Source organism: Pongo abelii, chromosome 13 (assembly GCF_028885655.2).
Source record: "Pongo abelii isolate AG06213 chromosome 13, NHGRI_mPonAbe1-v2.0_pri, whole genome shotgun sequence".
Classification (NCBI taxonomy): domain Eukaryota; kingdom Metazoa; phylum Chordata; class Mammalia; order Primates; family Hominidae; genus Pongo; species Pongo abelii.
The window spans coordinates 76,094,356-76,122,328 of record NC_071998.2 but is presented as its reverse complement, the minus strand read 5'-3'; the positions used below and the strand labels follow the sequence as shown (position 1 = coordinate 76,122,328).

The window sequence follows — 27,973 nt, the reverse complement described above, 5'->3', positions numbered from 1 at the left end:
TAATTAGTTTGTGTGAGACCAGAGTCATTGAAGATCCTGGAAAACAGCTTGGGTAGTAGATAAGCTGACATTTGCCCTCTTATCATGGGATTCATTAGCTCTTCTCTGAAGAGCATATAGAACACATTGATCCTGGATACGTATCTTGTTTCTCTGAGGGCATACTTTTCCTTTAAATCCACCTGCTTTTTTTCCAAGAGAGACATGGAAATCATTTCTGGCTCTTGTTCCACTGCTAACTTTTTTCCCCCACTGAAAACAGAGTGAATGGTGACACTGAGCTTTTCTAGAGGAACTTTATTTCCCATGCACTCTAAGATTGTGTGATCATCATTAATCTGTATTGGGGCAGTGTGTCATGCTGGCTGACAGTGTGGTGCTTCAGAATCACTCTAACTGGTTTTTATCCTGGCTCCTGTCTTTGCAAGATGTGTAATTTTCAGCAAATGACTTAATTTCTCCTTACCTCATTTTCCTTTTCAGTTAAATGGGGGTAATTGCATAGTGTTCTTATGCAGAGTAAATTAGATAATATATGTAAAATGCTTAGCATAGTGCTTCATTTATTTTCAGTGCTTAATAAATGTTAGCTGTTTTATTATCACCATCATCAGATGTATGTATGTTTTTCAATTTAGTCTTCTTAAGTTTTACTGCCCTTTAATATGAGCAAAATGATGGCAATTAGGGAGAATGAGGAGAACATACTGGAGTCTTGATCTTTACACAAGTTTTTCTGTTTTGAGTATCCAGAATATTCTGTTATATTAGAGTAACCATGACAAAAACAAAACAAAACTACCCAACAATAACACAACAACCCCAAAACAATAAGCAAATTTGAATTTCAGATAAAATTAATGCAGCATTTATTCAGCAATTATTCTTTAATTACATGTAATTAATAACTTGGAACATTTTAAATCTAAAATGTATTCTGTAATTTTTAAAAATTTTGTTTTACCTGGTAACATACTCTTTTTATCATTTCAGAATGATGATATTGAAACAGATATTAACAAACTAAAACCCCAGCAAGAACCGGGACGAACAATAGAAGATCTAAAAATGTATGAACACCTTTTCCCTGAGCTTGTTGATGATTTTCAGGTATAAATATAGAAAATTCAGCATCTTAACTGATTTTAATAAAAAGTTATTTTTTCTCCCTTAGGTCGATAATCACTGTTTTTATTTTCTTTCCATTTCTAAAAAGTGAAACTAGCATTGCTTTTCTGAGTGACATTGAATATTTATGTCAACATCCTGAGCTGCAGTTAAGCAATTGTAAAATGAGGGGAGATTGGCCGGGCGTGGTGGCTCACCCCTGTAATCCCAGCACTTTGGGAGGCCGAGTATATGGATCACAAGGTCAGGAGATCAAGACCATCCTGGCCAACAGAGTGAAACCCCGTCTCTACTAAAATACAAAAAAAAAAACCAATTAGCTGGGTGTGGTGGTGCGTTCCTGCAGTCCCAGCTACTTGGGAGGCTGAGGCAGGGGAATAGCTTGAACCTGGGAGGCAGAGGTTGCAGTGAGCCGAGATCTCGCCACCACACTCCAGCCTGGCGACAGAGCAAGATTCCGTCTCAAAAAAAAAAAAAAAGAGAGGAGATGGACTATTACATTTTTTGTCACTTTAGTTTTTTTGCATCACTTTAATGGACATAGTTTTTTTATTCAGCCTGGATTACAGAGCAAGTCAAGTTGATCGAATTGTTGGCAATTGGCTGGCTTTTGTGATGGTTCCTTGGATAGGTCTGTGAAATCACCCAGGATCTTAAAGTGTCAAAGAGTTTGAATTAGATAATCTCAAAGATTTGTTTAGCCCTTCCTTTGTTCCTAAATTTCATATACTTAATTTCTAGTTGCTTAAAGAAAAATACTTTGTTGTGAGGTTATAGTTGTGAGGTTATAGGTGAGAAATAAAAAAGAAGTATTTGTTGCCGGGTGTGGTGGCTCATGCCTGTAAGCCCAGCATTTTGGGAGGCCGAGGTGGACAGATCATTTGAGGTCAGGAGTTAGAGACCAGCCTGACCAGTATGGCAAAACCCCATTTCTTCTAAAAATAAGAAAATTAGCCGGGCGTGATGAGACGCACCTGTAGTTGCAGCTACTCAGAGGCTGAGGCAGGAGAATCTCTTGACCTGGGAGATGGAGGTTGCAGTGAGTCAAGATCACACCACTGCACTCCAGCAGCCTGGGCAACAGAGCGAGACTTCATCTAAAAAAAAAAAAAGAAACATTTATCACCTAGAGTTTACATTTCATGGTTCTAATCATTCAGGTTTCAGCTTGGGAGCTTAGGAGCCTTAGATGCCATAAAAGATGCAACAACCGTCCACCTTCTGCAGCCCTCCCTGCCACCCCCTGCTCTGGTGTCTTGGTATTCCCCCTAGATTTGAGGTACATGAGAAGGTACTTTGAAATCAGGGGTAATAGAAGGAAGGCAGGATTGAAAGAGAAGGTATTTGTCAAAAGAAAAGAAAAAAAAGACAGGAAGTGGCATTTGAGAAAGAGTACAGGTTGATTCTCTTTCATTCAACCTACAGCAGTTATCCGTGAGCTCTTTTAACACATTTGTGTCTAGCTAAGAACCACTTGAAAATATGAGCAATAACAAATACTGCTAAATCAAGGCAGAAGAATACTGTGGAAAAAGTTTGAGGAGGAAATCGATTATTGTGTGAAGAAGTCACCTGTTTCTTCTGTACCTTCTACTTTTTCTGTACATATGAAAAATATATACGGTAGTCCCCCCTTATCCATGGGAGATAGGTTCCAAGACCCTGAGTGGATGCCTGAAACCAAACCCTTTATATACCGTGTTTTTTTGATCTGATAACAGATGGCTACTGAGTGACTACCAGGTCAGTTGCATAGATATTGTGGATACGTTGGACAAAGGATGAGTCATGTCCTGGGTGGGATGGACCATGGTGGTATGCTACTCAGAATGGAGCACTCTAAAACTTACAAATTGTTTATTTCTGTACTTTTCCATTTAATACTTCAGACTGTGATTAACCTCCAGTACTGAAACCATGGAAATCAAAACCTTAGTTAAGGGGGCACTACTCTCATGTGATTACAAATTGTAGTTTTGATTTGGGAATAGAAAAAAGTAACCTGATTATGGGTATTAAGTCCAGGACTTTGATTCTTATCCTTTCACAAATGAGTTTTCTTTCTTTTAGATTGTGATGAGTTGTTCTTGCATTCTATGTTTAGATTCCATGTTTTCTAATTATAGTTTGTCACCCAGAATAGGCTAACCTTGATGATTTCCTACATGGCATTTATGAACAGCTGGCCAACTTGTCCATTAGTTTGGCTGCTCCTAGAGCAGTTTCTTGCTTTGGGTCTGAATAGGTGTGGCCAGGGTCAGATTGTAAAGACAGATCTGAGTGAAAGAGCTTCTCACTAAGTTATTCCTTTTATTTTCTTTAAGCGAAAGATGCTGCTTCAGATATTTCAAGTAGTACACATTTATTAATGCATTGTCTATTCTGCTGTAAAGTTTTATATAGAGTAGCTCTATTTCTGTAGTGTATGTAATAGGAAATAGCATATTGTCTTTTATTTACATAATCAGAAAATTATTTCTAAGGTAATTGTGTTGCCACTTGATTATCTTTGTCATTTTTAAGTTTCAAAGGAATGCATTATTTGATACTTTAGGCTCTGTTTTTTGGATTGTGTATTTGAATTTTAGGCAGCGATATGTAAGTGACATGCTTTCAAGGATTAAAAAGATTGGTTGGTTCCAGATAGGATGTGTTTGAAAGAATTTTCTTCAGCTATCTTTGTATGAATTTCTTGTAGATCATGAGATAATAAACATAAATGAAGTTAATTTCAATTATGACTTTTTCCACTTTCATTTGTATATTATTTTCAGCATCAATATTAATGCTTAAGATTACTGTATGTGTTTGTTTCAATCTTGAAAACCACCCGCTTTGTTTGCAGATGTGTTAAGGCCACTATTCAGTGGCCAGATGGAAGGAAAATGAATGCTATTCGAAGGCAACGTATGGTATTATTAAAGTAATTATCAACATCCTTTGTGAAGTGACCTTACCATGCTTTTAAAGCTATGTTTATTTGTTCATAGTGACAATTATAGTTTTATTTTATTTTCTCTTGTTTCTTGATGGCAGAATATTGAAAGTATCAAAATTCTGCATTTTCACAGTTCTTTTATTCATATGTCTGTGGTAGCATGATGGCATTTACTATGTGGACTTTTGTTATATTTTGTTTTTCTTTCTTGTTTTCCTCTTGTTAAATTTGGTTTTAAATTTTTGTCAAAGTTATTCATGGAGAAAGTTTAAAGCGTCAAATAGTTTTACGTAGGTAATCCTTTCCCACATGCTAAATCCTGAAATTACTTTTTGTATGTTTTTGAAGTTAATCCTCATATCTCTAAATAATATGTTTAAAGTGCTGTGTCTTGGCTTTTGCTGCTTTCATTCTTTTTTATTTTCTTTTTTTGCATTGTCATCTAAGGTAGACATCCAGTAATTTTCAGCCTTATTCTTTTCATATATGTGTGTGTGTATGTGTGTGTATGTGTGTGCGCACACATGGGTGTGTATGTATGCATGCATAGATAGGCTATAAATTTTCCTATAATTACTGTTTTTGCTGCATCTTATAAGCAGTAATTTTGATGTTTAGTGTTTTTATTATCTTTACTCTGAAACTTACTTTTTTTTTTTGATTCATTGATTTTTTAAAAAAGATAATTTTTTAAATTGGCTTTCTAAAAAAGATAAAAAATTTTAAATCTTTTTAATGTATTTCTAGCATATAGTTGTAGAATAAGAAGACACATTCTTTATAATCATAACCTTTTAAAAATTTTGAGGCTCGTTTTATGGCCTTGGATATGATCAACTTTTTTTACTCTTTCTTATGTGTTTGAAAAGAATTCTATACTTGTTAGTCACAGTTGTCTATTTGCCTATTAGGACAAGATTGTTAATTGTGTTGAGAAGTTAAGTTCTCTTTTATCCTTGTGGATTTTTATTCTTATTCTATTAATCACTGTGAAAAGTATTTTAAAAATTTCTCACAATGAAAAAATTTCTCACTGTGATTATGATTATGAGTGTGTTTCTATTTGCAGGTCTGTTAGTTTTTTGTTATATATTTTTTGAGGGTTATTATTTATTGTATATACATGTAGATTGAGTTTTCTTCCTTTTTGAATTGGACTTTTTATTATTATGAAGTTACTATCTTTACCTCCAAGATTCTAAGACAACGAGTACTGTAAAAAATATTAATGTACTTATATTAACTTTTAACTTTTCAGTATCCTTCGATGTGTATTTTTTAAACAGCATATAGTTGGATTTCAAAAATACCAAATCTGAGTTTTGTCATTTATTTATATTTATGAAATCTTATTTTTCATAGTTTTATCTCTTTATGTTTATCTCTTTTTCTTGCCTTCATTTGGATTATCTTTTTCTTACTCCACCTTTTCCCTATTACTAGTTTGTAAACTGTATATACAGTCTTTTTTTATTTTAATCAACTTTTTTGAGGTATAATTTACATAAACTGTATCCATTTAAAGTATTAGTTTGATTATTGACAAATACGCAAAAATTCTAGTTACTCTAGATTTTCCAACATATTTATCAAAGTCTAAAGTAAATCAGGACCTTTCTTTCCTCTTTCCCTCAGCCATAAATGGAAACTTCAAATATTCTACCTACCATGACTTCCCAAATCAACTTACATATATATATATACTTTTTTTTGTAAACATAAAAAGCAAAGCAGTAACGTCAAGTGGGTTTTTTAAAAACTAGAGTTAAGATATATAAAAAACCTATTTGACATTACTGCTTTGCTTTTTTATGTTTAGTGTAGACTTACCCACATTTTTACCACTTTAAAATTTTTCATTACCTTTTGTGTCTCAGACCTTCTGTTGGGATCATGTCGTATAGTGGCGTGTAGTTGCATGTGCACTTGCGCACATGCTGTCTTGCTCTCCCTCCCCGAAAGTGTCTTTATTTTGTAAACATTCTTAAAATTAGTCTCTTTCTCTGACTACTTTTAAAAAATCAACTTTATTGAGTTATAATTTACATACAGTAAGTTTCACTTAAGTTCAGTGAGTTTTGACACATTTATACACCTATGTGACTACCACCCATTGAGACAGAAATATTTCTTGTCATTCTGGAAAGTCTCCTTGGGCCCCTTGTAGTCTCTTCATCTCCTGCGCAAGTGACTGCTGATCTGCTGTCTGTCACTGTGACTAGTCTTGACTATTTTAGAACTTCTTATAAATGGAATCATACAGCATTTACTTTTTAGGGTCAGGCTTCTTTTGCTGAGCATGTGTTTTTGAGGTTTACCCATGTTGCTGCATATAACAGTGGTTCTTTCCTTATTGCTTGATAGTATTTTATTGTGTAAATATACCACAATTTCTTTGTGGATCAGTGTTGGAATGTCTGAAGTTTTAGACTTCATTGGACTTTAATATGAGTAAAGTTGATAACATTTTGTGCACAAAATTTTTTGGGGTGGCCAGGCGTGGTGGCTCATGCCTGTAATCCCAGCACTTTGAGAGGCTGAAGCGGGTGGATCACCTGAGGTCAGGAGTTCAAGACCAGTCAGGCCAACATGGTGAAACCCCATCTCTACTAAAAATACAAAAAATTAGCTGGTCATGGTGATGGACACCTGTAATCCCAGCTATTCGGGAGGCTGAGGCAGGAGAATCGCTTAAACCCGGGAGCTGGAGGTTGCAGTGAGCTGAGATCATGCCATTGCATTCCAGCCTGGGCAACAAGAGCGAAACTCTGTCTAAAAAAAAAAAAAAAAAAAAACTTTTTGGGGAGATATGCTTTCATTTCTCTTGGGTGAATACCTATCAGTGAAATTGCTGGGTGGTATGTATGGTAAATGTATGTTTTTATTTTCTAAGAGACTATTTTTGGTGGCTTTTAACATATACTTTTTTTGCTTTAATGCTACAGTTCCTAGTAATGTTGACTAAGTGTGGATTTTCTTTTTTAAAATCCTGTTTGGGATTTATTGTATTTGGATTCTGTGAGTTGTTTTCTTATAAGATTTGGAAAAACTCTGCATTCTCTTCTTCAGTTACTGCATTTTGTTTTCGCCCTCCCTCTTTTGCAATTCTAATTGAACGTAGACCTTTTTACTCCCTTTCATGTCTTTTAACCTCTTTTTTCTGTTTTCCTTTTCTTTGCCTCTCTATGCTGCCTTCAGGTTATTTCATTAGAACTATCTGTCAGTTTCCTAAATCTCTTTTTGGCTTTGTCTCATCTGTCATTAGAAATATCTACTAGGGGCCGGGCGCGGTGGCTCAAGCCTGTAATCCCAGCACTTTGGGAGGCCAAGGCGGGCGGATCACAAAGTCAGGAGATCGAGACCGTGGCCAATACGATGAAACCCCGTCTCTACTAAAAATACAAAAAGTAGCTGGGTGTGGTGGTGCGTGCCTGTAATCCTAGCTACTTGGGAGGCTAAGGCAGAGAGAATTGCTTGAACCAGGGAGTTGGAGTTTGCAGTGAGCCGAGATTGCACCACTGTGGAGACAGAACAAGACTCCCTCTCAAAAAAAAAAAAAAAAAGAAACCTTACAAAATGCATTTAATCAGTCTTTCTTGTTTTCTATATTTTATTTCTTTGAACATATTAAATATGGTCATTTCTTAGTCTGAGATTCTGGTAGGTCTTTTTCAATATCTAATGTTTCTTTTGGTTCTTTTTCCTTCTACCTTGTTGAATTGTATGTTTACATTTCTTTTCTTCTTTATAATTTTGTATGTGGAAATTATGTGGAAACTCTAGAAGCTGTTGCTTTTGAGAGTCACCATTATAGATTGAACCCTCAAGGGCTTTTGTTTTGGACCACCGAGATGACGTGAATTCAGGCTGCGAATCCATGTGATTTGATGGCCGGCTTTTAATACCAGTTTGTGAGTAGTGATACTTTTCACCATCTTGGAGCTAAGGTTTAAAATTTAAGACGGTTGGCTTTTCTTTTTATGTGTTGTTTTTTTTTTTTTTCTTTTGTGGTGGGAGTATTTCTAGGACCTATATATTGAAGATGTAGTTCTGGAGTTTCATCTTTTTGAGAGGAAAATCACCTTAATGCCAGTTCAGGGTTTTTCTCCTGTCCTTCATCGTCTTTGAGATGGGAAAATCTGTACCCAAGGTCACCTGGTTTAGCAAGTGTTTTCAAAGTGAAAGGTAGCCTCAGTCTTTAGCTTGTCACATAGGGATCCCTTCTTCATTTGATACTTTGCCTTTATCCTTGCTTTCTTATCCACTTAATGATAAACTTAAAATATTTTAATATATGTAACAATTGTAAATATTTAGTATATGTAAAAATTGTAGGTAGTTCTGTGGGGTGGATACTTAGCCTACCATGTTTCCTACAAAATGTGTTTTTTAATGCAAACTTACTACCCCTTTAACCCTTTTAAGGTAGATCTACCTATTTCCTCCTTAGTGCTTCCACTGTCTTCTTGGCTTAGCTGTAGTACAGGGGATCCTGTGAATCATCTTTGAATCCTTGCTTTGTATACAGTGGATATTCAAGGAATAAATCACAATGGAAGATTCTTAATTTGGACTCCATAATGTATATAAGGAAATTAACCCAAATTAAAAGATCAATTGCAAATCCAGAAAAATATTTTCAAAAAATGGGTTAGCTGGAGGATTCATGTATGTATGTGTATACAAATTTTTTAACATGAAAATTTATACCATTAAAAAAAGGAAACCCTGTATCCAGGAACAAAAAAGTTACCTATGAAGAATTGCGACTGATTAACAGATGTATAGAAAAGTGTTTGCTTCCCAGTAGTCAGAGAAATGCAAATTAAAATAGCAGTAAGAGTATTTCTTATCTACGACATTAGAAATTTTTTTTTTAAAAAACCATAGTATCAAATGTTGGCAAAGAAGAGAGCAGTTGAAATAGATACTCTTATGTATAGTTACTGGGAATATACATTAATACAAGTGTTTTTGGAGAGTTTGGTGTTCTGGCCAGTTTGCATTATTAAAATTGATTATAATATCTGATTCTGCAGTTCCATTTCAGTGCTTAGGAAATCATTATAAACAAAGCAAAAATTCTTTGCAAAAAGATTTTTATTGCAGTTTTGTATAATAGCAAAATTTTGGAAATGACTTAAATATACACCTTATTTATCTGTTTAAATCATCCAAAAAAGAATGATCTGGCCCAAAATGTTTGCCGCTGTCATTCAGAAACCCTGCACTAGGATCTTATCTTTCAAAAATAACTCATGTCATGGCATCCCTCCCTGTCACGGCTTCCAATCTCATTCAGAGTAAAAACCCAAATTCTTATACTGTGCAAGGCTCTCCAGCGCTTGGCATTCATCATGGCATTCATCTTGTCCATTCTTTCCCAGCTATCCCATCCTTGCTGTTCTTTGAACACCTCAGGTATTCTTCCACTCTGGGAGCTATGTGCTCTAGTCCTCTCTGCCTGGAATGCGCCCCTTGTGTGGTGCCCTCACCATCTTTGCTTCTATTTCATCTGCTCATGAGGTTCCCTAACCAATGGCATTTAGAGTTGCCACCTACCTCTGCTCTCTTGGTACTCCCAATCCACATTACGTCCTGCCTGTCCTGCCCTCCTTTTTTTTTTTTGAGGCAGAGTCTCACTTTGTTACTCAGGCTGGAGTGCAGTGGCATGATCTCGGTTCACTGCAACCTCCACCTCCTTGGGTTCAAGCGATTCTCATGCCTCAGCCTCCTGAGTAGCTGGGATTACAGGTGTCCACCACCGTGCCCAGCTAATTTTTGTAGTTTTAGTAGAGACGGGGTTTCACCATGTTGGCCAGGCTGGTCTTGAGCTCCTGACCTCAGGTAATCTCCCTGCCTCAGCCTCCCAAAGTGCTGGGATTACAGGTGTGAGCCACCGTGCCCGGCCTCGCCCTCCTTTTTTTTTTTCTTCTGTAGCGCTTTACCCTTCTAATGTTCTATATATAAAATATATATCGTATTTATTACTTGTTGTATTGACAGTCCTCTCTTCTACCCCTATACAAATGTAAGCTACAAAAGGGAAGAGTTGTTTTTTTAAGTGTCTTAAGTGCTTGAGACAAAGCTTGGCACAAAATAGACACTTCATAAATATTGCACAAAACAGACACTGTAATGTTATTGAATTAATGAATAACAATTTAGTTGTTGTCCCTAATAGGATTTTGGAGTCTTTATGTTTTTCTGTTTAGAATTCTAAGATTTCCCACATTTCTGTGACAACGTAGGCATTATTTTTATAATAGAAAAAGTAAAGTAGGTATTATGAATTTTGTTGTGGTTAAAAATTTTGTCTTTTTAGTGAAATGAAAACATATCCTGTTTTGTCCATCTTTAAAATTTCCAAAAATTTCTGAAGCAATATATAACATGAATGTATTAGTTTTGTTAATATGTTTTAATATTTACAGTTAAAAGATTAAACATTTTTTTTATTTTCGAAGGACTATGATTTAATCTCCAAAGAACCAAAGCCTTTTGTATTTGAGGGAAATGTACGTGGTCCTATTGTTGTTCCTACGGCAGGTGAGGAAGCATCTGGGAATTCTGGCAATTTAAGAAAAGTTGTAATGAAGGAGAACATATCTTCTAAAGGAGATGAAGGTGAAAAGAAGTCTACCTTTATGGATCTAGCAAAAGAAGATATTAAAGATAATGATAGAACATTACAACAGCAGCCAGGTGATCAAAATAGAACTATTTCATCAGTCCATGGTTTAAACAATGATATTGTAAAGGCCTTGGACCGAATTACATTGCAGAATATTCCTTCTCAAACAGCCCCAGGTTTTACTGCAGAAATGAAGAAGGACTGCAGTCTTCCTCTTACTGTCCTTACCTGTGCTAAAGCTTGTCCACACATGGCTACTTGTGGAAATGTTCTGTTTGAGGGAAGAACAGTTCAGCTAGGGAAGCTTTGCTGCACTGGAGTTGAAACTGAAGATGATGAAGATACTGAGTCAAATTCATCAGTAGAACAAGCATCGGTTGAAGTACCTGATGGACCAACACTCCATGACCCAGACCTCTATATTGAGATTGTGAAAAATACGAAGTCTGTCCCAGAATATTCAGAGGTGGCTTATCCCGATTATTTTGGTCACATTCCGCCTCCATTCAAAGAGCCTATTTTAGAAAGGCCTTATGGTGTACAAAGGTGAGTTGCATATTTCTTCCCTCTTCTAAATAAGGCTATTGTCAAGATATGAGGCAGTCTTAAAAAAATTACTTTGGGCATTTAGGAAAATAATTACTGTGAGTTATAATAAGTTACTGTATTTTTAAATTCTGCTTTGGAAATTTTGCCTTGTTTTGAAATTGTCCTTGTTGGTTTACTTTATTTCTTGAGCTTGTTCCTTATTCAGATGAAGCCAGAATGATAAACCTGACCATTGGATAGTTTAGAAATTTTCTATTAATACTGAATCTCAAAATGTAAAAACAGATTATTTAATCTTTGAATAAATATTCTTAGCAATATTTGTTAACTTAGTAATTTGTCATTTGAACTTGAGTTAAGTATAGGATTTAAAAATAGGCTATAAATCACAACAGGGCAACTACAATCAACAGTAATTTATTGTGCATTTAAAAAGTAAAAGTATAATTGGAAGAAAGGATAAATGCTTGGAGTGAGGGATACCCCTTTTACCCTGAAGTGATTATTACGTATTGTATGTCTGTATCAATATATCTCATTTACCCCATAAATATATATATATATACACACACCTACTATGTACTAACAAAAACTAAAAATTGAAAAAATAAAAATAGACTATAAATGAAGCAATATAGACAGTATTATTTTGTAAAGTTTGCAATTTTAATTGGAAAACATTTTAATTGGAAATAGATAAAAATACAGGATTCATAAAATCAATAAGATTATTAAATATTGCCAAGTAAGATTAGATATTGCAAATAATATTAAATATTGCCAATGAGTGGATATTTGTCTATAAAAATACCTTTTTTGGTGCATTTGGACTGGTTTTGGTGATTATGGAGAAGGTTTTATGATAATGGCTTATATCAGTATCTGAAAAAAAATTGTATACCCTTGTTACAAGTATAGTATGTAATAAACAAGGAAGAACTTGCTGTATTTGCTTCTCTTTAGACTATAAGTTCCTTCGAGAAAATAACTGCATCTTATTTTTTTTTACCCGTAGCATCTTATATAATTTATTATTTTTACTTGGCAAATTAGTGTATGTTTAGTGCCACTGGTTGGCCCCTTGATCCACAGACGCGTCATCCCATACATCATAGCATCAGAATGGGGGACTTACTTCCCTGGGAAAGATGTGTGGGAGTGGGTCTGTGCCAGGACATCTACCATGTTACAGATGGCACCATCCAGAGGCAGCTGGCCTTGTGGAGTGCTACAGTGGCCTTCAAAAGGCCCATGCAAAGCTCTAACTAAGGAAATCCTCTGCATGGTTGGGTTGCCATCTTGCAGGATGCAATACATACACTAAATTAGAAATGTTTGCATAGTTCTGTAGAAAGAATACACAAGCCTGGGAACCAGGAGGTGGGAACAAAAGTGGCCCTATTTAGTGTAGCATCCAGTATCCACCCAGGGACTTTCTGTCTTCTGTCCCTCCACCTCTGGGCTCTGCAGGGTTAGAAGTCCTCGTTCCCAAAGTGCATGCAGTCTTACCACAGGGTACAATGTAACAACGAGATGTGGTTGCCAGTGGGGTACTCTGGACTCCTTGTGTCTAAGACCAGCAGGTGAGGGGAAAAGCATACCATTTTGACAACAAGTGAATGACCCAGATCAGCTAATGGAGGTAGGGTTGTTTTTACACAGTGGCAGTGGGTTGACTATGTGTAGAACATATGCAATCCAGTGATTGGCCTGTTGCCTACTCCCTTCCTCAATTTTAACTGTGAATGGACACGTTACAGCCGGCCTGGAATGAGAATGATTCCCAGGGGCTCACACTGCTCAGGAATGAGAGTTTGGATTGCTTAATCAGATAAGCTATCAAGACCTGCAGAGGTGATAGCTGAGGGTGAGAGGGATTTAAATAGATCCTGGGGCCTGGGTGCAGTAGCTCACCCCTCTAATCCCAGCACTTTGGGAGGCCAAGGTGGATGGATCACTTGAGGTCAGGAGTTTGAGACCAGTCTGGCCAATATGGTGAAACCCCATCTCTACTAAAAATACAAAAATTAGCCGGGTGTGATGGCACACACCTGTAGTCCAAACTATTCAGGAGGCTGAGGGAGGAGCATTGCTTGAACCCAGGAGGCAGAGGCTGCAGTAAGCCATGATCATGCCACTGCACTCCAGCCTGGGTGACAGAGCAAGACTCTGTCTCAATAAATAGATAGATAGATAGATAGATAGATAGATAGATAGATAGATAGATAGTGCCAGTGCACTCCAGCCTGAGTGACAGAGCAAGACTCTGTCTCCATAAATAAATAAATAAATAAGTAAGTAAGTAAGTAAGTAAGTCAATCCTGTAAGTAAGTAAATTGATCCTGGGGGATAGAGATGAGGGCTTGCAACCCTGAGAACAATTGCAGTGATTGAGGATCAACTCTGTCCCACTGTTTTTCTTCCAAGTTTCCCCTTAGGAGAGGCCCACAGAAGTATATTTCATTGTGCCTTGGCATCTGCTTTTTGAAGAATCTGAATGACCCACCTGGAGTGAGTCAGAGTCAGGCAGCAACTTGATATTTCTTCTTTTCAGCATCATCTCTTAGGCTCTTTACCTCTCCAAAGATGTCATCTTGACTACAGAAGGCACTTCCTGAATTTTAAGTGCTCTTTAAGCCCTGAAAGCAAGTTTTGTTATTAAATTGCCTCAAACTGAAAGTATTTTCTCTTACTAGCCTATAATATTTGAGGTAAGGTTAGAATGAAGAAGGATTATAGAAAAGAGGCATAATTTTATATAAGCCTCTGATTCTCAGCCTTAATTTTAACTATAAAGGAACCGTCTTATTTCCTCTCATGGACTTTATATTATGAAAGCTTTCATTGGTCAAGATACTTATTTAGATATTTTACCTGTTTATGTTAGTAAGGGAGATGTATCCCTCCCAAGCAGTGCTTCTGAATAACATTCGATAACCATTGCTAAACTCTGTTTACTTGATTGTATATATCAATATGTAAAGAAACTTAACATTTTAATTAAGCGTAGATGTATTACAGTTAAATGCATGATGACTTTGACTAGCTGTCGTATCTCTGTGAATGTCTGTATGCAGATTGAGGACTACTACCCTTAGCTCTGGTGACCTCTGTCCTCTTTGAGCAGCTTTTTCTGATATTGGGTTTTGTCCTTGCCTGGCTTGCTTGACCTTTCAGGTAATATTGTTCTATCCATGGTTCCAAGCTTCACTTCCTCTCTCTCCTTGACTGAGCCTATTCTGATGATGGAGGAATTTATACATACTGGGAGTTACTGTGACTCTTCTCCAACCTTCTCTGTCTTAATATTTATGATTAGTTTTCTCACCTTGTTTCTGAAACATGGACCTCAGAATTGTCCTGTAAATGTAATCTACAGATTAGAGTCCAGCTTCTTCCATATATTAGGGCATCTGTAGGACTTTTTCCTGAAGTAATTGACATTCTTACTGCCTGTGTACAGTCTAATATACCACTGAGTTCAAAACAAAGCTTTAAGATACATTTTTAATAGTGTGAGGTAAGTAGCATGATAAGAAATCAAAAGGTGGATGAAAGTTGGTACAGGTGTTTTAAACATAGATATGTTGGTGTGCAAGTTAAAGTGCAAAGGAGATGCAGCTCAAGGAAACAAACACAAAAAACCTGGAAATTCAAAACTCTGTGGTTGGCTGGGCGCGGTGGCTCACGCCTGTAATCCCAGCACTTTAGGAGGCCGAGGCGGGTGGATCACGAGGTCAGGAGATTGAGACCACCCTGGCTAACACAGTAAAACCCTGTCTCTACTAAAAATACAAAAAATTAGCTGGGTGTGGTGGCATGTGCCTGTAGTCCCAGTTACTTGGGCACCTATAGTCCCAGCTACTCACTTGAACCCAGGAGGCAGAGGTTGCGGTGAGCTGAGATCGCGCCACCACACTCCAGCTTGGACAACAGGGTGAGACTCCGTCTCAAAAACAAACAAACAAACAAACAAAAACAACCAACTCTGTTGTTACCTGTATTTGCTTCTAGAAAATTTGCGATGAGAAAAACAGGACTGGCTCCAAAACGCATTTGAGAATCGAGTGATCCACATCTCTCCAGAAGTTTCAAAGATTTCTTTCCCTATAGAGATGTTTTCCCATTGATTTTCACGACCTTGATGGAGATGTGTTCTGATTTGTTGCTGCAGAAATAAGTCATAAATTCTGAAGCAATCTAAAACCTTTGTCTGCTAGGCTCATCATCATATAATTGTATGGTGGTGACTCTTACCAAGTTTGACTGATTTGTGTGCCCTATGTTTTAAAGAACACCTTTCATCATATTTGTCCCTCCATTTTCCTACCATATTTACCAACATTTCTGTGGGTATTAGATAGTTGACATGCAGCAGGAGTATAACCATATTTCACTATGGAGTTGTGGCCCTGAGAACGATTGCATTGTTGGGGATGAAGGTTTCATATTTCAACAAAACAATATGATTCTATTTATATTAGTTAGATGTATAGGACTTCCCCAATAATGTTAATCACCTTAGCCATGACTACTACAAAAAATAAAGTATTTTTATTTAAAAATGTTTACAGATTGTGTAATAGACAACAGTACTTTGGTATTTGAAAGTTATTGCCTTTCCCGTCCTAATTTTATATATTCTTTGCAAATATAGTTAACCCTTGAACAATGCAGAGGTTGGGGCACCAGCCCCTGTGCAGTCGAAAATTCAAGTATAACTTTTGATTCCCTCAAAACTTAGCTACTAATAGCTTACTGTTGGCTGGAAGCCTTACCAGTAATGTAAACAGTTCACACTTATTTTGTACATTATTTGTATTATATACTGTATTCTTGCAATAAAGGCAAGTTAGAGAAAAGAAAATGTTATGAAGAAAATCATAAGGAACAGAAAATATGTTTATTAATCATTAAGTGGAGGTAGATCACCATAGAGGTCTTCATCCTTGTCAACTGGCTGAGGAGCAGGAAGAAGAGGATAGGTTGGTCTTACTCTCTCAGCAGGGGCAAAGGGGAAGGAAAATCCACAAATAAGTGGACTTGTGCAGTTGAAACCTGTGTTGTTCAGGGGTCAACTGAGTTTTTCAAGTGTTTATATGGGAGTTATGGTGAGCAGTACAGTGTGGATCTTCACAGGTGCATACTCCAAAGCCTCCACTCTCCCTTTTCACCTTTTTACCCATTATTTTTGAATAATGAGTAGGAAACTCTTCAAAATTATTTGTTCCTCCAAGTAACACTAATATGAGACTGGAAGAACATATGTGTATGGCAGAAATGCTTGGATAATTGAGTTAGACTTGATGAGAGGGATGAGACCATATATGTGGTGAGACATCTTGTCAGGGCAGGGCAGGATGCTCTCTGAAAAGCAAGTTTTAGACTTAACTCTCCCACTCTGTGTGTGTGTGTATGTGTGTGTGTGTGCGTGTGTGTGTGCGCACGCATAAATAACTTTATTTCTCTAGATAACAATTTTCTCAACTTTTTAAAAGCAAAGATTAGATCATTGTTTGTCAAATTTGGGTTGATACTCATTAGTAACCAATATTAAAATGACAGTGTGTCACATGTAGTACAGCTAAGTATTGTTTCATAATTCTTTTGATTCACCTCTCTGTTTCTCTTTTGTAGGCTTGTGATCTTTAAAATGTGTTTCTTGTTGGTCATATTAAAAAAAGTTTGGTAGTCATTCACCTAGGTTAGGGTTGGCATACTGTGGTCTGTGTGCCAAATCCATCCCAAATCTGCCAAATCTGCCTGGTTATGTTCAGCCCATGAGTTAAAAATGGTTTTCACATGTTTAAATGGTTAAAACAATTGAGAGGAAAATAAGGCTTCGTGGCACATGAAAATGATACGAAATTCATATTCGTGTCCACAAATAACACTTTGTTGGAACACAGCCATGCCTTGTTTTTTAATGCATTGTCTATGACTGTTTTTGTGCTACCACGGCAGAGTTGAATGGCTGTCATGTGGCCTGCAAAGCCTGTCTGACTCTTTGTAGGAGAAGTTTGCTGACCCCTGTAGCCACTCTGAAGGCATTATGGTTCTATATTTGTGATAAAATATCAAATATAGTTCAGGTTAAACGTATTTCCAAAGTACTCAGAAATGCTTATTTTAAAAATTACATTGAGGATGATAATTCTGGTTTGCTTATTTGCCTAGTCTTCTGCATCTTATTTTTGAGCAAATGATGACATTTTGTGAATTATTTGCCAACTTAGCACAGTCCTACCTGAATGCATTGTAAATGAGTGATGTCAAAATTAATGAAGAATTACCGTTTTATCACTTTCAGAAAAGGAAGCATTAGACTCCTTTACATTATTTCAGTGAAAATATCCTGATTGTTATTTTGAATTTCTGCTGTACAGTTTTCTTATGTGCAATCACTGTTTTAAAGAAAGTTTTAAACAATCACGTTTTAAAGAATAAAAGTTTTAAAGAATAAAACAGTTTTGAAGAATAAAACAATAAAGCAATCACTGTTTTAAAGAATAAAACTTGGTTAAAAATCTCTACCTCCAAATGAAAGAGAAACAGTCCATTATAAGTAAGATTCATATCTCAATATAGATAGCACACTAACATTTAAAAAATTGTATTGTAAACACATACTGATGATTACTTAAACCTATATTTTTGGTTTAAGTTGGATTTAAAATTAAAATTAAATTCATCTCTTATTTTAAAGTATGCTTCGCATTTTTGGTGCATTTTTTCCTGTTTTTATAGTCCATAACATTAGAGAGTAGGATGAGATCACTTTTTGTCCCATCCTGCAGAGATAACCATTATCAACATTTTGATTTGTTTTCTTTCCATTGTTTTTTCATATATCCCCCCAAAAAAAAAAAACTAGTTTTTTTTTTTTTGAGACAGGGTCTGGCTGTGTCACCCAGGCTGGAGTGTAGTGGCACGATCTCGGCTCACTGCAACCTCTGCCTCCCAGGTTCAAGTGATTCTCTTGCCTCAGCCTCCCAAGTAGCTGGGATTACAGGCACGTGCCACCATGTCTGGCTAATTTTTTGTATTTTTAGTAGAGACGGGGTTTCACTGTGTTAGCCAGGATGGTCTCCATCTCCTTCCCTCGTGTTCTGCCCACCTCGGCCTCCCAGAGTGCTGGGATTACCTGTGTGAGCCACCGTGCCTGGCAAAAAAAAAAACCCCTGTATTTTAAAAAATGTTTTATTATAAATTACAATTTTATATAATATGTAATGCCTGTTTTAAAAGACATTCAAGGTATTTTTTAAAAATACGCTTATGAAAATAAAATGAAAAATAAGGGAAAGGAAACGGTGACAACCACAAAAGCATGGTTAACTTAACTCCAAATGAGAGAAATGTAAATTAAGATGTACAGAGATATCATTTTCCACATATCAAATTGGCTAAAATCTAATTGAGCATCACATTCTATTGATGAGGTTATGGAAAAACAGCCTCTCTCATTGAGAGAATTAATGTATGAGAGAATCTCAACTGAGGTAATGTCAATTGAGAATACCACTGGTAGAGGGCGATCTGACAGATTTTATCAAGATTAATGTGCATGTTTCCTTTGACATGTCAGTCCCACATCTGGGAATTTGTGAGATATGTTTATTTCATAAATCTCACACGTCTGTGTGCACACATAGTTTGCATACATCTGAAGTGGCATTCAAAGTTTTTCATTGCAGTATTGTTTTGAGATTGGATACAACTCAAGTGCCTATTTGTCAGGGACTAGGTTAAATAAATTATGGTATAAACTTTTTATGAATAATGTGCAGTGGTTGGAAAAACAAAAAGCTGTCTATACCCTGATAGAGCTGTAAGATGCATTATAAAATGAAATAAACAAGGTGCTTGTTTTATGACATTTTAGACCTTGTATCAGAAAGAGGGAAAAGCAATCTACATTTATGTTTTCATCAAGTAAAATCTGGAAGAAAAGTAATAAAAGTAGTTCCCTGATTATGTGGATGGAAGATACAGGTTGTGTTAATAAGTGAGACTTTTCATTTTTTGCTTTTATATCATACTTGATTTTGTGTAATGCCAGCATATTACCTTTTCAGAAATTTTAAATTAAAAAGTAGATAAAGAATTGTGGCAAAGGCAAAATAAAGAAAACAAAACCCTGGATTTCTTATATGAAGTTTAGAATGGCTTGGAAAACACAGGTACTTCTGGAATTGAGGCAATAGTGGAAGAAGTATTGGTAGGAGCAAAAGCAGCAGACAGCTTTTATTAAAGGCATTTTAGGCATTTTGTGGGCCAGACACACAATTTAGTAACAAGCATTTTATATGCAGTGTATATATGCATATAAAGTGTGCTGTTTAATACTATAGCAGCTCTATGAGGAAGGTGCTATTATTTTCTTATTTTAGAGAAGAGTAGGTTGAAGCTCAGGGTTGTTGAGTTATACCTTTGGTAAATGGCAGAGCCAAGAGTCAAACCCTGGTCTATATCATGAGCCTATCCTGTTGATTGTATCTATGTACTGATCACATATATATGTTACACTCTCTGTAAAGAAGATGATCTTGAATCTTCTTTCTAGCAGATACAGATAATATGGAACCTCAGAGCACACTGTTAATGTGATGAACATTTCCCATAATGTTCTTACAATATATATAGCAATGAGATTTACTAAATTATTTCTTGTAGTGTTGTTCTGTGGTTGAAAACCTAACAAAGTACAATTTTGCTGGTGGCCACATATCACATATGTTTTTGAGTATGGACTGAATAGGCTATATATTTTCTAGATAGTCCTGCATAAATTATTTCTTTCCATGCCAAGTCTTTGATAAATGTTGAATGGCAGTAAGTTTGAGGTTATAGTCCCTGAGAGTACCTAGACTATTTGTTGTTTTGACTGGAAAGCCATGTATTTCAATAGGTGGCTGGGGTAAAGGAAGGAAGAGTTGTCATTCTTTTATAAAAGTTGATCTGCTTAACACAAATACATGTCTGAATAAAAGGCTGTTTCCCCTCCTTTTTTTTTTTTTGAGACAAAGTCTCGCTCTGTCACCCAGGCTGGAGTGCAGTGGTGCAATCTCAGCTCACTGCAACCTCTGCCTATTGGGTTCAAGCAATTCTCCTGCCTCAGCCTCTTGAGTAGCTGGGATTACAGGTGCCCGCCACCACACCCAGCTAATTTTTGTATTTTTTAGTAGAGATGGGGTTTCACCATGTTAGCCAGGCTGGTCTCGAACTCCTGACCTCGTGATCCTCCTGCCTTGGCCTCCCAGAGTGCTGAGATTACAGGCACAAGCCACCATTCCCTGCCTCTCCTCTTTATTGAAGAGGGCTTAGGGCAGGGCAAAGATTTCCCTCAAGTATTTTAGATCTAGTCTAATATAAATGGGCAATTATGTCCCCCAAAATACAGTGTTAGAGGTTTACAAACAGGTATATAGGCCATTTTCAACTTGCACATGATTTGGCTTAACTTGCAGAGTGGCATTTTTTTTTTTTTTTAAACCAATTGCCAGCCTTTAAAATTTGGGAGATTCCACATCTCCCAAACAAGTCCAAGTTTCTGGTGTTTCTTGAAGGTTGTCAACAACCTTTACCTCTGTTTCCTGCCTAGCAGCAGTCAGCTCGTTTTTAGACAGAAGCTGTGTCCTCAGTTTTCCACAGTTCCTGCCCATCAGCCTCACTCAGTTCTCGTACCTGCTGGCCCCTGTCGGGCACGAGCTCTTTGACCCTGTTTTGCGTTATGGAACATCACTGTGGAACTGAGCTGTTAAAACTAGCTTCTCATAACATTTTGCTAAAAACACAAAAACCAAACCTTTGTGAATATTAATTTTTACATATTTGTGGCATATATCAACCTTATTAATTAAATAAATTATTCTGACAAATAGATATATTTAGTCATTCACCCATACTTGACCACTTAAATTTTCATGTGGTATATTTTGAGTATGTGAAAGTGCCATATCCTTCACTATTGACCATCTGGTTGATGTAAATTCTGAATTTATTTATGTGTTACTATAATTGATAGCTTTTAAAAAAGCTTGTTTCTTTATAATTGGCATTTTAAAGTTATGACAAACTTACATCAAGAATGTGTAGCTTAATTTTTTGATAGTAGATCTTTTTTTCCTGATAGACTACTATGTCAGTAATGAGTTATTTTTTATAGAATAAAATTAAAAGTAAATTATTCTTAACTGTTTAGTAGATTAAGATTAGTTTTAGCATTATACTTTTTTTTAGTATCCTTTGTTTATATGCTTAACTATCATACCTTCTGATATTTTCCTGGTAATTTTTAATTTTTCAATTAGGGTAGGTTCTTGGCTTATTTTAAATTTAAGGTTATACTGTGATATTGTTACATATATTTCTAAACTATATGAGAGTTAATATCCTTTTATTGTGGAAAAGTATCTTCGTGCAGGAGACTAGTTTCAGATTTGCCTGAAGTTTAAGACTGTCAGTGTTTAATGGATTCTTGAGATTTTGTTATAAACTATTTTGGTACACTTTCTCACCCTGCTCTCAATAAATCTATAAGCCACAGTTCTAATCTGCATTACTTATCTTTAGCTGAAAGGAACAAACTTGAAATTTAAATCAGTGCATATAATCACCTTCCTCTTTAAGAATAAGTTTTACATGAGAAGTAGCTATGTATTAACACTAGCGGGACTTTGTGGAGTTCCAGGCAGTCAGGCTTTAGGAACCAAATCTGTTCTGTTTTGGCTATATTTTAGTGTCACCTGTGTTGACACAGTTTGGTGATTATTGTCTTCCTTTGCTTAAATATTGATGGGGTAAAGATTGTGGGTTCTATGGGTGACTTAGTCTTCTAGGACAGTGGCAAGGATTGTAGGAATTTTTATTTTGTTGGACTGATTCAGGGAGAGATCAAGTCTAGAGAATTTTGCGTACTCAGGGAATCATCCTTTGCTCCCTCAAACAGGTGTTTCCCTTCCCTCTTCCTTTCCTTTCCCACCACAAAAGAGAGGAGAGATTCTACAGAACATGCAGGCTGACTGCCAATTGCATTTTAGCTAAGTTCCAGCCAGGTGGGTTTAAAAAAATTCTTCTTATATAATCTCTGGCTTTTCACATCTTTCTGCCTTCTCGTAGTGCTGCTATTATGTATACAGAATTATTTGCCCAAGGGTTAGATAGTGAAACCACACCATTTCTGTGTAGAAAGGCATAATAGACATTCAAGGTTTTTTTTTTTAAATGATTGGACTTGTGGCTGTATTCTATGTGGATATTTTCTAGAACTCAAATTCTGATACTGATTTTTGTCTTGTTACGTATTGCTAATTTTTTTGTATGCAAAATATATAGATAGAGGAATGATCATTTTTATTTTAAGAAATTTTTATCATACACTTTTTTCATTCAAAATTTATTTTGGAGAAAGTTGTACATTAGTGTATAATAATATATTTTGGTTAAACCTTTATGATTTCAGGACAAAAATTGCTCAAGATATTGAAAGGCTAATACATCAGAGTGATATCATAGATCGTGTGGTATATGACTTAGATAACCCAAAGTAAGTCTTGATTTTAATAAACTTTTATTAGTTTTAAGTTTTTCTATAAAATTTTAGTATTATTTCTAAAAGATAAAAATTCTGTGAAAAATGTTGGTAGTTTTTAAAATAATAAAAAATATAGTTAATTTATAACTAGTTGTGACTTAATTAGGTTTTCATCATTTGGGATGTAATGGTAATGGTAAATCATGTTTACCTACTTAACTCTATCACGAGATTTTATTTGCTTTTAGGTAGATTTTTAATGGGCTTGAGGTAAAGGTTACACAATGATGTTGTATTTTTAAAAAACTGAAATTACTTTCACTTAGGAGAGTGGATATTTTACATGAAATGCTGGCTTGTCTTGCAATACTGAGCCTTCATTTCATTAGGATAACAAATTACCATCTCTTTCGAAGGAGCATCTGCTTGATCCTTCTCCACAGTCCCCACCACACCCTGTTGTCTCTCACTGCTTATAATCGGCTCAGTCATTTAGGTTGCCTGCTCCATCTTTGGAATGCATTTTTTTGTGATCCTTGATGTGTTAGTCATTTACTATTTAGGATTGTCACTGATATCATCACATTTTAGGATTTAAATATAAGTAAATAAATGAAAATTACAAATATTGAGTTTGACTATTATTTAGTCATCTGCCTTCTCATATGAGAAATTCAATTACCCCTCAATGGCTTTCTTCTCTTCCTCAACATACTAATATTTTTGGAAAATTTCACATCTTGCCAATCATACGTGGAGGAAAAAAACACTTTTTTTTTTTTTTTTTTTTTTTTTTTTTAAGATGGAGTCCCATGCACTCTGTCTCCTAGGCTGGAGTTCTGTGGTGCAATCTCAGCCCACTGTAACCTCTGCCTCTTGGGCTTAAGCGATTCTCCTGCCTCAGCCTCCTGAGCAGTTGGGACTACAGACACATGCCACCACGCCTGGCTAATTTTTTTGTATTTTTAGTAGAGACGGAGTTTTGCCATGTTGGCCAGGATGGTCTCGAACTCCTGACCCCAGGTCATCTGACCACCTCGGCCTCCCAAAGTGCCGGGATTACAAGCGTGAGCCACTGTGCCTGGCTAAAACACTTTTTTTTTTTTTTTTTTTAAGTTTTGTTAGATAAGAGTATAAGCTGTAGCAAAGCTAATGACTAAATTTGAAATAATACTGTTATAAAAAAGAGGAAACATATACCTTATTTATTTAATTACTTCAACATTGATAATTCTTTGTCAGATAAGACAGGCAGAAGTGGTAGAAACAGAAACTCAGGAACCCTGAGTGTGGCATACCAGTGCTATTTTGGACAGAATTATTGAGCATCTTAGAGTCCTAGTCTTCTCTTATTAGAGAGTAGGCTCCAGAAGAGCAAGAGTTTGCATTCAGTCAGGGAACCAAGCAGACATATGTCTCAAACAGTATCTGGCACCTAGTAGATACATGGTAAATGCTTATTTAATAATCAATATATAAAATGAGGATAATACGTGTGCTTCTTGATGCTAATTAAATAAGATAATAGGTGATTTGGCTCTTCAAATTGAAAATAATATTTTCTTCAGAGAACTGCATCGTTTATGAGAATTATTGCTGCTCAGTACAGGTCATAGCAGTTTTAAAAATGTTCTTTTTTGTATAAAAATAAGTATTTTAGAAATGACATGTATTCAGTGAGGCAAGAGTTCTTACTATATCAGTATAAACATAAGAACAAATCTCTAATTACAAGTTTTGTCCATAAATCTTATCCACATTTAATGTATTGATTGTGCTTGTTTTGTGCTTTAGCTTAAAAATAATGAGGAAGGTGATATGGCAGTAGTGATGTATTTTTAATTATAATTTTATTTACTTTTTGCTCATCTGTTTAAATGCAATGTATTTTAATACATTTACTTTAAAACTTTTATTTAGTTACACCATTCCAGAAGAGGGAGATATTTTGAAATTTAACTCCAAATTTGAGTCTGGGAATCTGCGCAAAGTAATTCAAATTAGAAAGTAAGTCACTTAAGATTTTCTCATTTTGTATGTGCACAGATATTTCCTAATTTTCATCAGATTTCTTTGTCTTCTATTTTCAGAAATGAATATGATCTTATTCTGAACTCAGACATAAACAGCAATCATTATCATCAGTGGTTTTACTTTGAAGTCAGTGGAATGCGGCCAGGTGTTGCTTACAGGTTTAACATCATTAACTGTGAAAAGTCCAACAGTCAGTTTAATTATGGTAAGACAATTTTCTTTCCCAATTGAGATGGCATGTAGGCATCTTGACTGTGGAAAAGAATTTTTTTTAAAAAAATGATCAACTTTTAAAAAATGTTTCAGTGTCTTGTTTTCTGTAGTTCTCAAAATTCAGATATTATGCAACATTTGAAATAGGTCAAGCTTTTGTTGGTGAAAAAGAGTTACTCTTGTATAGACAAGTTCTTTAAAGTGTAATAATTGATTTCATCCAAATTGAATGGAACTAAAGGTTTATTATGTATACTCCGATGGCGACATCTGATTGTGTAATTTTTCTTCTTTACCATAATATGGTATATTATATTGATTGATTTTTGAACACTGAATGAACCTTTTTTATTTGGAATAAACCCCACTTGGGATAAACAAATCCCAAGTGGGATTTATTAATTAAAAAAAAAATGTGGAATAAACCCCGCTTGGTCATTGTGTATAAATTGCTAATATTTTGTTAATAATTTTTTCATTTCTACTAAAGAGGGATACTGGTCTGTAGTTGTCTTTTTTGTTTGTTTGTTTGGTACTGTATCTGATTTTGGTATCATGGTATTACTTCATGAAATGAGTTGGAAGTGTTCCCTCCTTTTATTTGCTGGAAGCACTTGTGTAGCATTGGTGTTAATTCTTAAACTTTGGTAGAATTCTGCAATGAAACCATCTGAATCTGGAGATTTCCTTTCTTGATAGTCTTTTAAACTAGAAATGTAATTTTTTTTTTTTTTTTTTTTTTTTTTGAGATGGAGTCTTGCTCTGTTACCCAAGTTGGAGTGCAGTGGTGTGATTGTGGCCCACTGCAACCTCCACCTCTCAGGTTCACGTGATTCCCCTACCTCAGACCGCCAAGCACTACAGGTGCGTGCCACCAGGCCTGGCTAATTTTTGTATTTTTAGTAGAGATGGGGTTTCACCATGTTGGCCAGGCTGGTCTCGAACTCCTGACCTCAAGTGATCTGCCCACCTTGGCTTCCCAAAGTGCTGGGATTGCAGGTGTGAGCCAATGCGCCCAGCTAGAAATTTAATTTCTTGAATAGTTTTAGGGCTATTCAAATTACCTCTTTTATCTTGAGTGAGTTGTGATAGTTTGTGCTTTTTAGGAATTGGTCCATTTCTTCTAAGTTGCTAAATGTATGTGCAGGGTTGTTTGTAATATTCTCTTACTATCCTTTTGATTTCTGCAGGGTCTGTATTGATGGCTCCTAATTAATTCCTGCTAATGATAATTTCTTCTCTTTTTTCTTTGTCAGTCTAACTCTAGAGGTTTATTAGCTTTATTGACTGTTTCGAAGAACTAGTGTTTTGTTTCACTGGTTTTCCCTACTATTTGTCTCATGAGACCGTTTTAAAAAAAACTCTTGAGTTGTACCCACAAAAATCTTAAAAATATAGCCTCATTCAATGTTTTTGTGTTTAGTACTTTAATATATACAAAACTAAGGATTATTTGTAAGACGCCTGGAACATTATGCCTGTGGAAAATGACATACTTGTATGAACTTAATATCAGCATTTTAAAATTGAAACATCAAGTTTCAAGTATTAATGTTATAATGGCAATCTTATTGTGTAAAAGAAAAGAATTTTTTTCTGGCATACACAAAAACTTACACTGGGGCTTGAGAAGAAACATATGTGTGACAAGTTACAAAATCTCCAAGGTCTCAATCATTTGTTGGAAAGATTGAAAAACTTTTAACAACTGAGACATGAAATGCTGTATCATCCATTTCATTTAAATCCTCTAAGTTGTTAAAAGCATGAATATGATAATGCTATTTAAGGGGACATTTCTGAAAATTAAAGCTTTCAACAGTTGAAGAGGTTGTTCCCAATTGTCATTATTTATGTGGAAAATAGGATATTGTGTACTCTAGAATTACTTCACATGAATGAAAAAAAGCTTTAGTCAGATTCATTTATTTAATGCAATAATTGTAGGAAGACTAAGTTTCATAATACCTGGTTTAGTTATAAACACTTTTCTAAGATTTTTAAATGGCTTAAGTAACTAATTTTTAAGTGTTTATTCTTTTAAATATGTATATTTTGACTGAAAGTTCAGCGAGTATATTGTTTATGTGAATAGTGATAGGAATATTCTTGATGCAGTCTATTTCACATCCTTTTGTGATTTTAAACTACTAACTATGGAATGTGATATTTCTCAGAAATATGTTAACCTTAAACTTTCAATTAACTTTAAAAATTACCTTAATTGAAACTCATTCAAAGTATTATTAAAATAAGCAAAGAAACCTAGTGATTTCCCTATTTAACTTGTAATGATGCTACATAATATTTTTAGAGGAGAAAAGAACAATTAATTAAATTAATTTTATTGGTATGGTGGGTGCTCCTTATGAGTAAAATATAAAGGCATATTTATTCCTGATATAATAGTCAATATAATTTTCAGAAGTGCTACAAGTAGATTGCATTTTTACTAACTATATTCACTTAAAATAGAACTCTTAACACTTTAAACTTTATTAAAAAATATAACATTTTAAATTAAAAGTATACATTTTGGAGCAATGCTTCTCAGTTTCTTAAAAAAACCTATACCTTTATGTGATAGATAAAATAATTTCTCTAATGTCATTTGAAATTTTAAAATGAATAAAATTCTGTAATTAAAACTAATTCAAAGCAGTGGGACAGATGGCTGCTTTATTTTTAAATTTCCTCTCCTTCTTCCCCCTTCTCCTTTGGATATTCTTGTATGTATATCACACTTTCTAAACTCACTATGTAGTGAATTTGGAAAACAGAATGGTGTTAAGAAAAAAATAAAACCATTGACAATGCATCATCGAGAGATAATCACTTTAACATTTGTTGCTTCTTACCAGCCTTTTTTATAATGCAGTGTATGATTTCTACTTACATATAGTTATGCATTTATTTTTAAAAAAGAAGACTCATAACCAAT

General features: G+C 35.3%; 1 protein-coding gene across 8 annotated transcripts in view; it reads left to right on the top strand.

Annotated features, from left to right (window-relative positions):
- The window catches only part of AGTPBP1 (ATP/GTP binding carboxypeptidase 1), a 195,029-nt gene that overhangs the window by 99,048 nt on the left and 68,008 nt on the right, over window positions 1–27,973 (top strand). For 7 of the 8 annotated variants that reach the window (XM_024252583.3, XM_024252588.3, XM_063714268.1 and 4 more), the window contains 5 exons: window positions 994–1,110; window positions 10,534–11,246; window positions 22,714–22,797; window positions 24,706–24,792; window positions 24,876–25,024. In XM_024252583.3, coding sequence (XP_024108351.2) covers window positions 994–1,110; window positions 10,534–11,246; window positions 22,714–22,797; window positions 24,706–24,792; window positions 24,876–25,024 — 1,150 coding nt within the window. The remainder of the gene's footprint in view (window positions 1–993; window positions 1,111–10,533; window positions 11,247–22,713; window positions 22,798–24,705; window positions 24,793–24,875; window positions 25,025–27,973) is intronic. The other variant, XM_063714267.1, reaches the window with a different exon arrangement.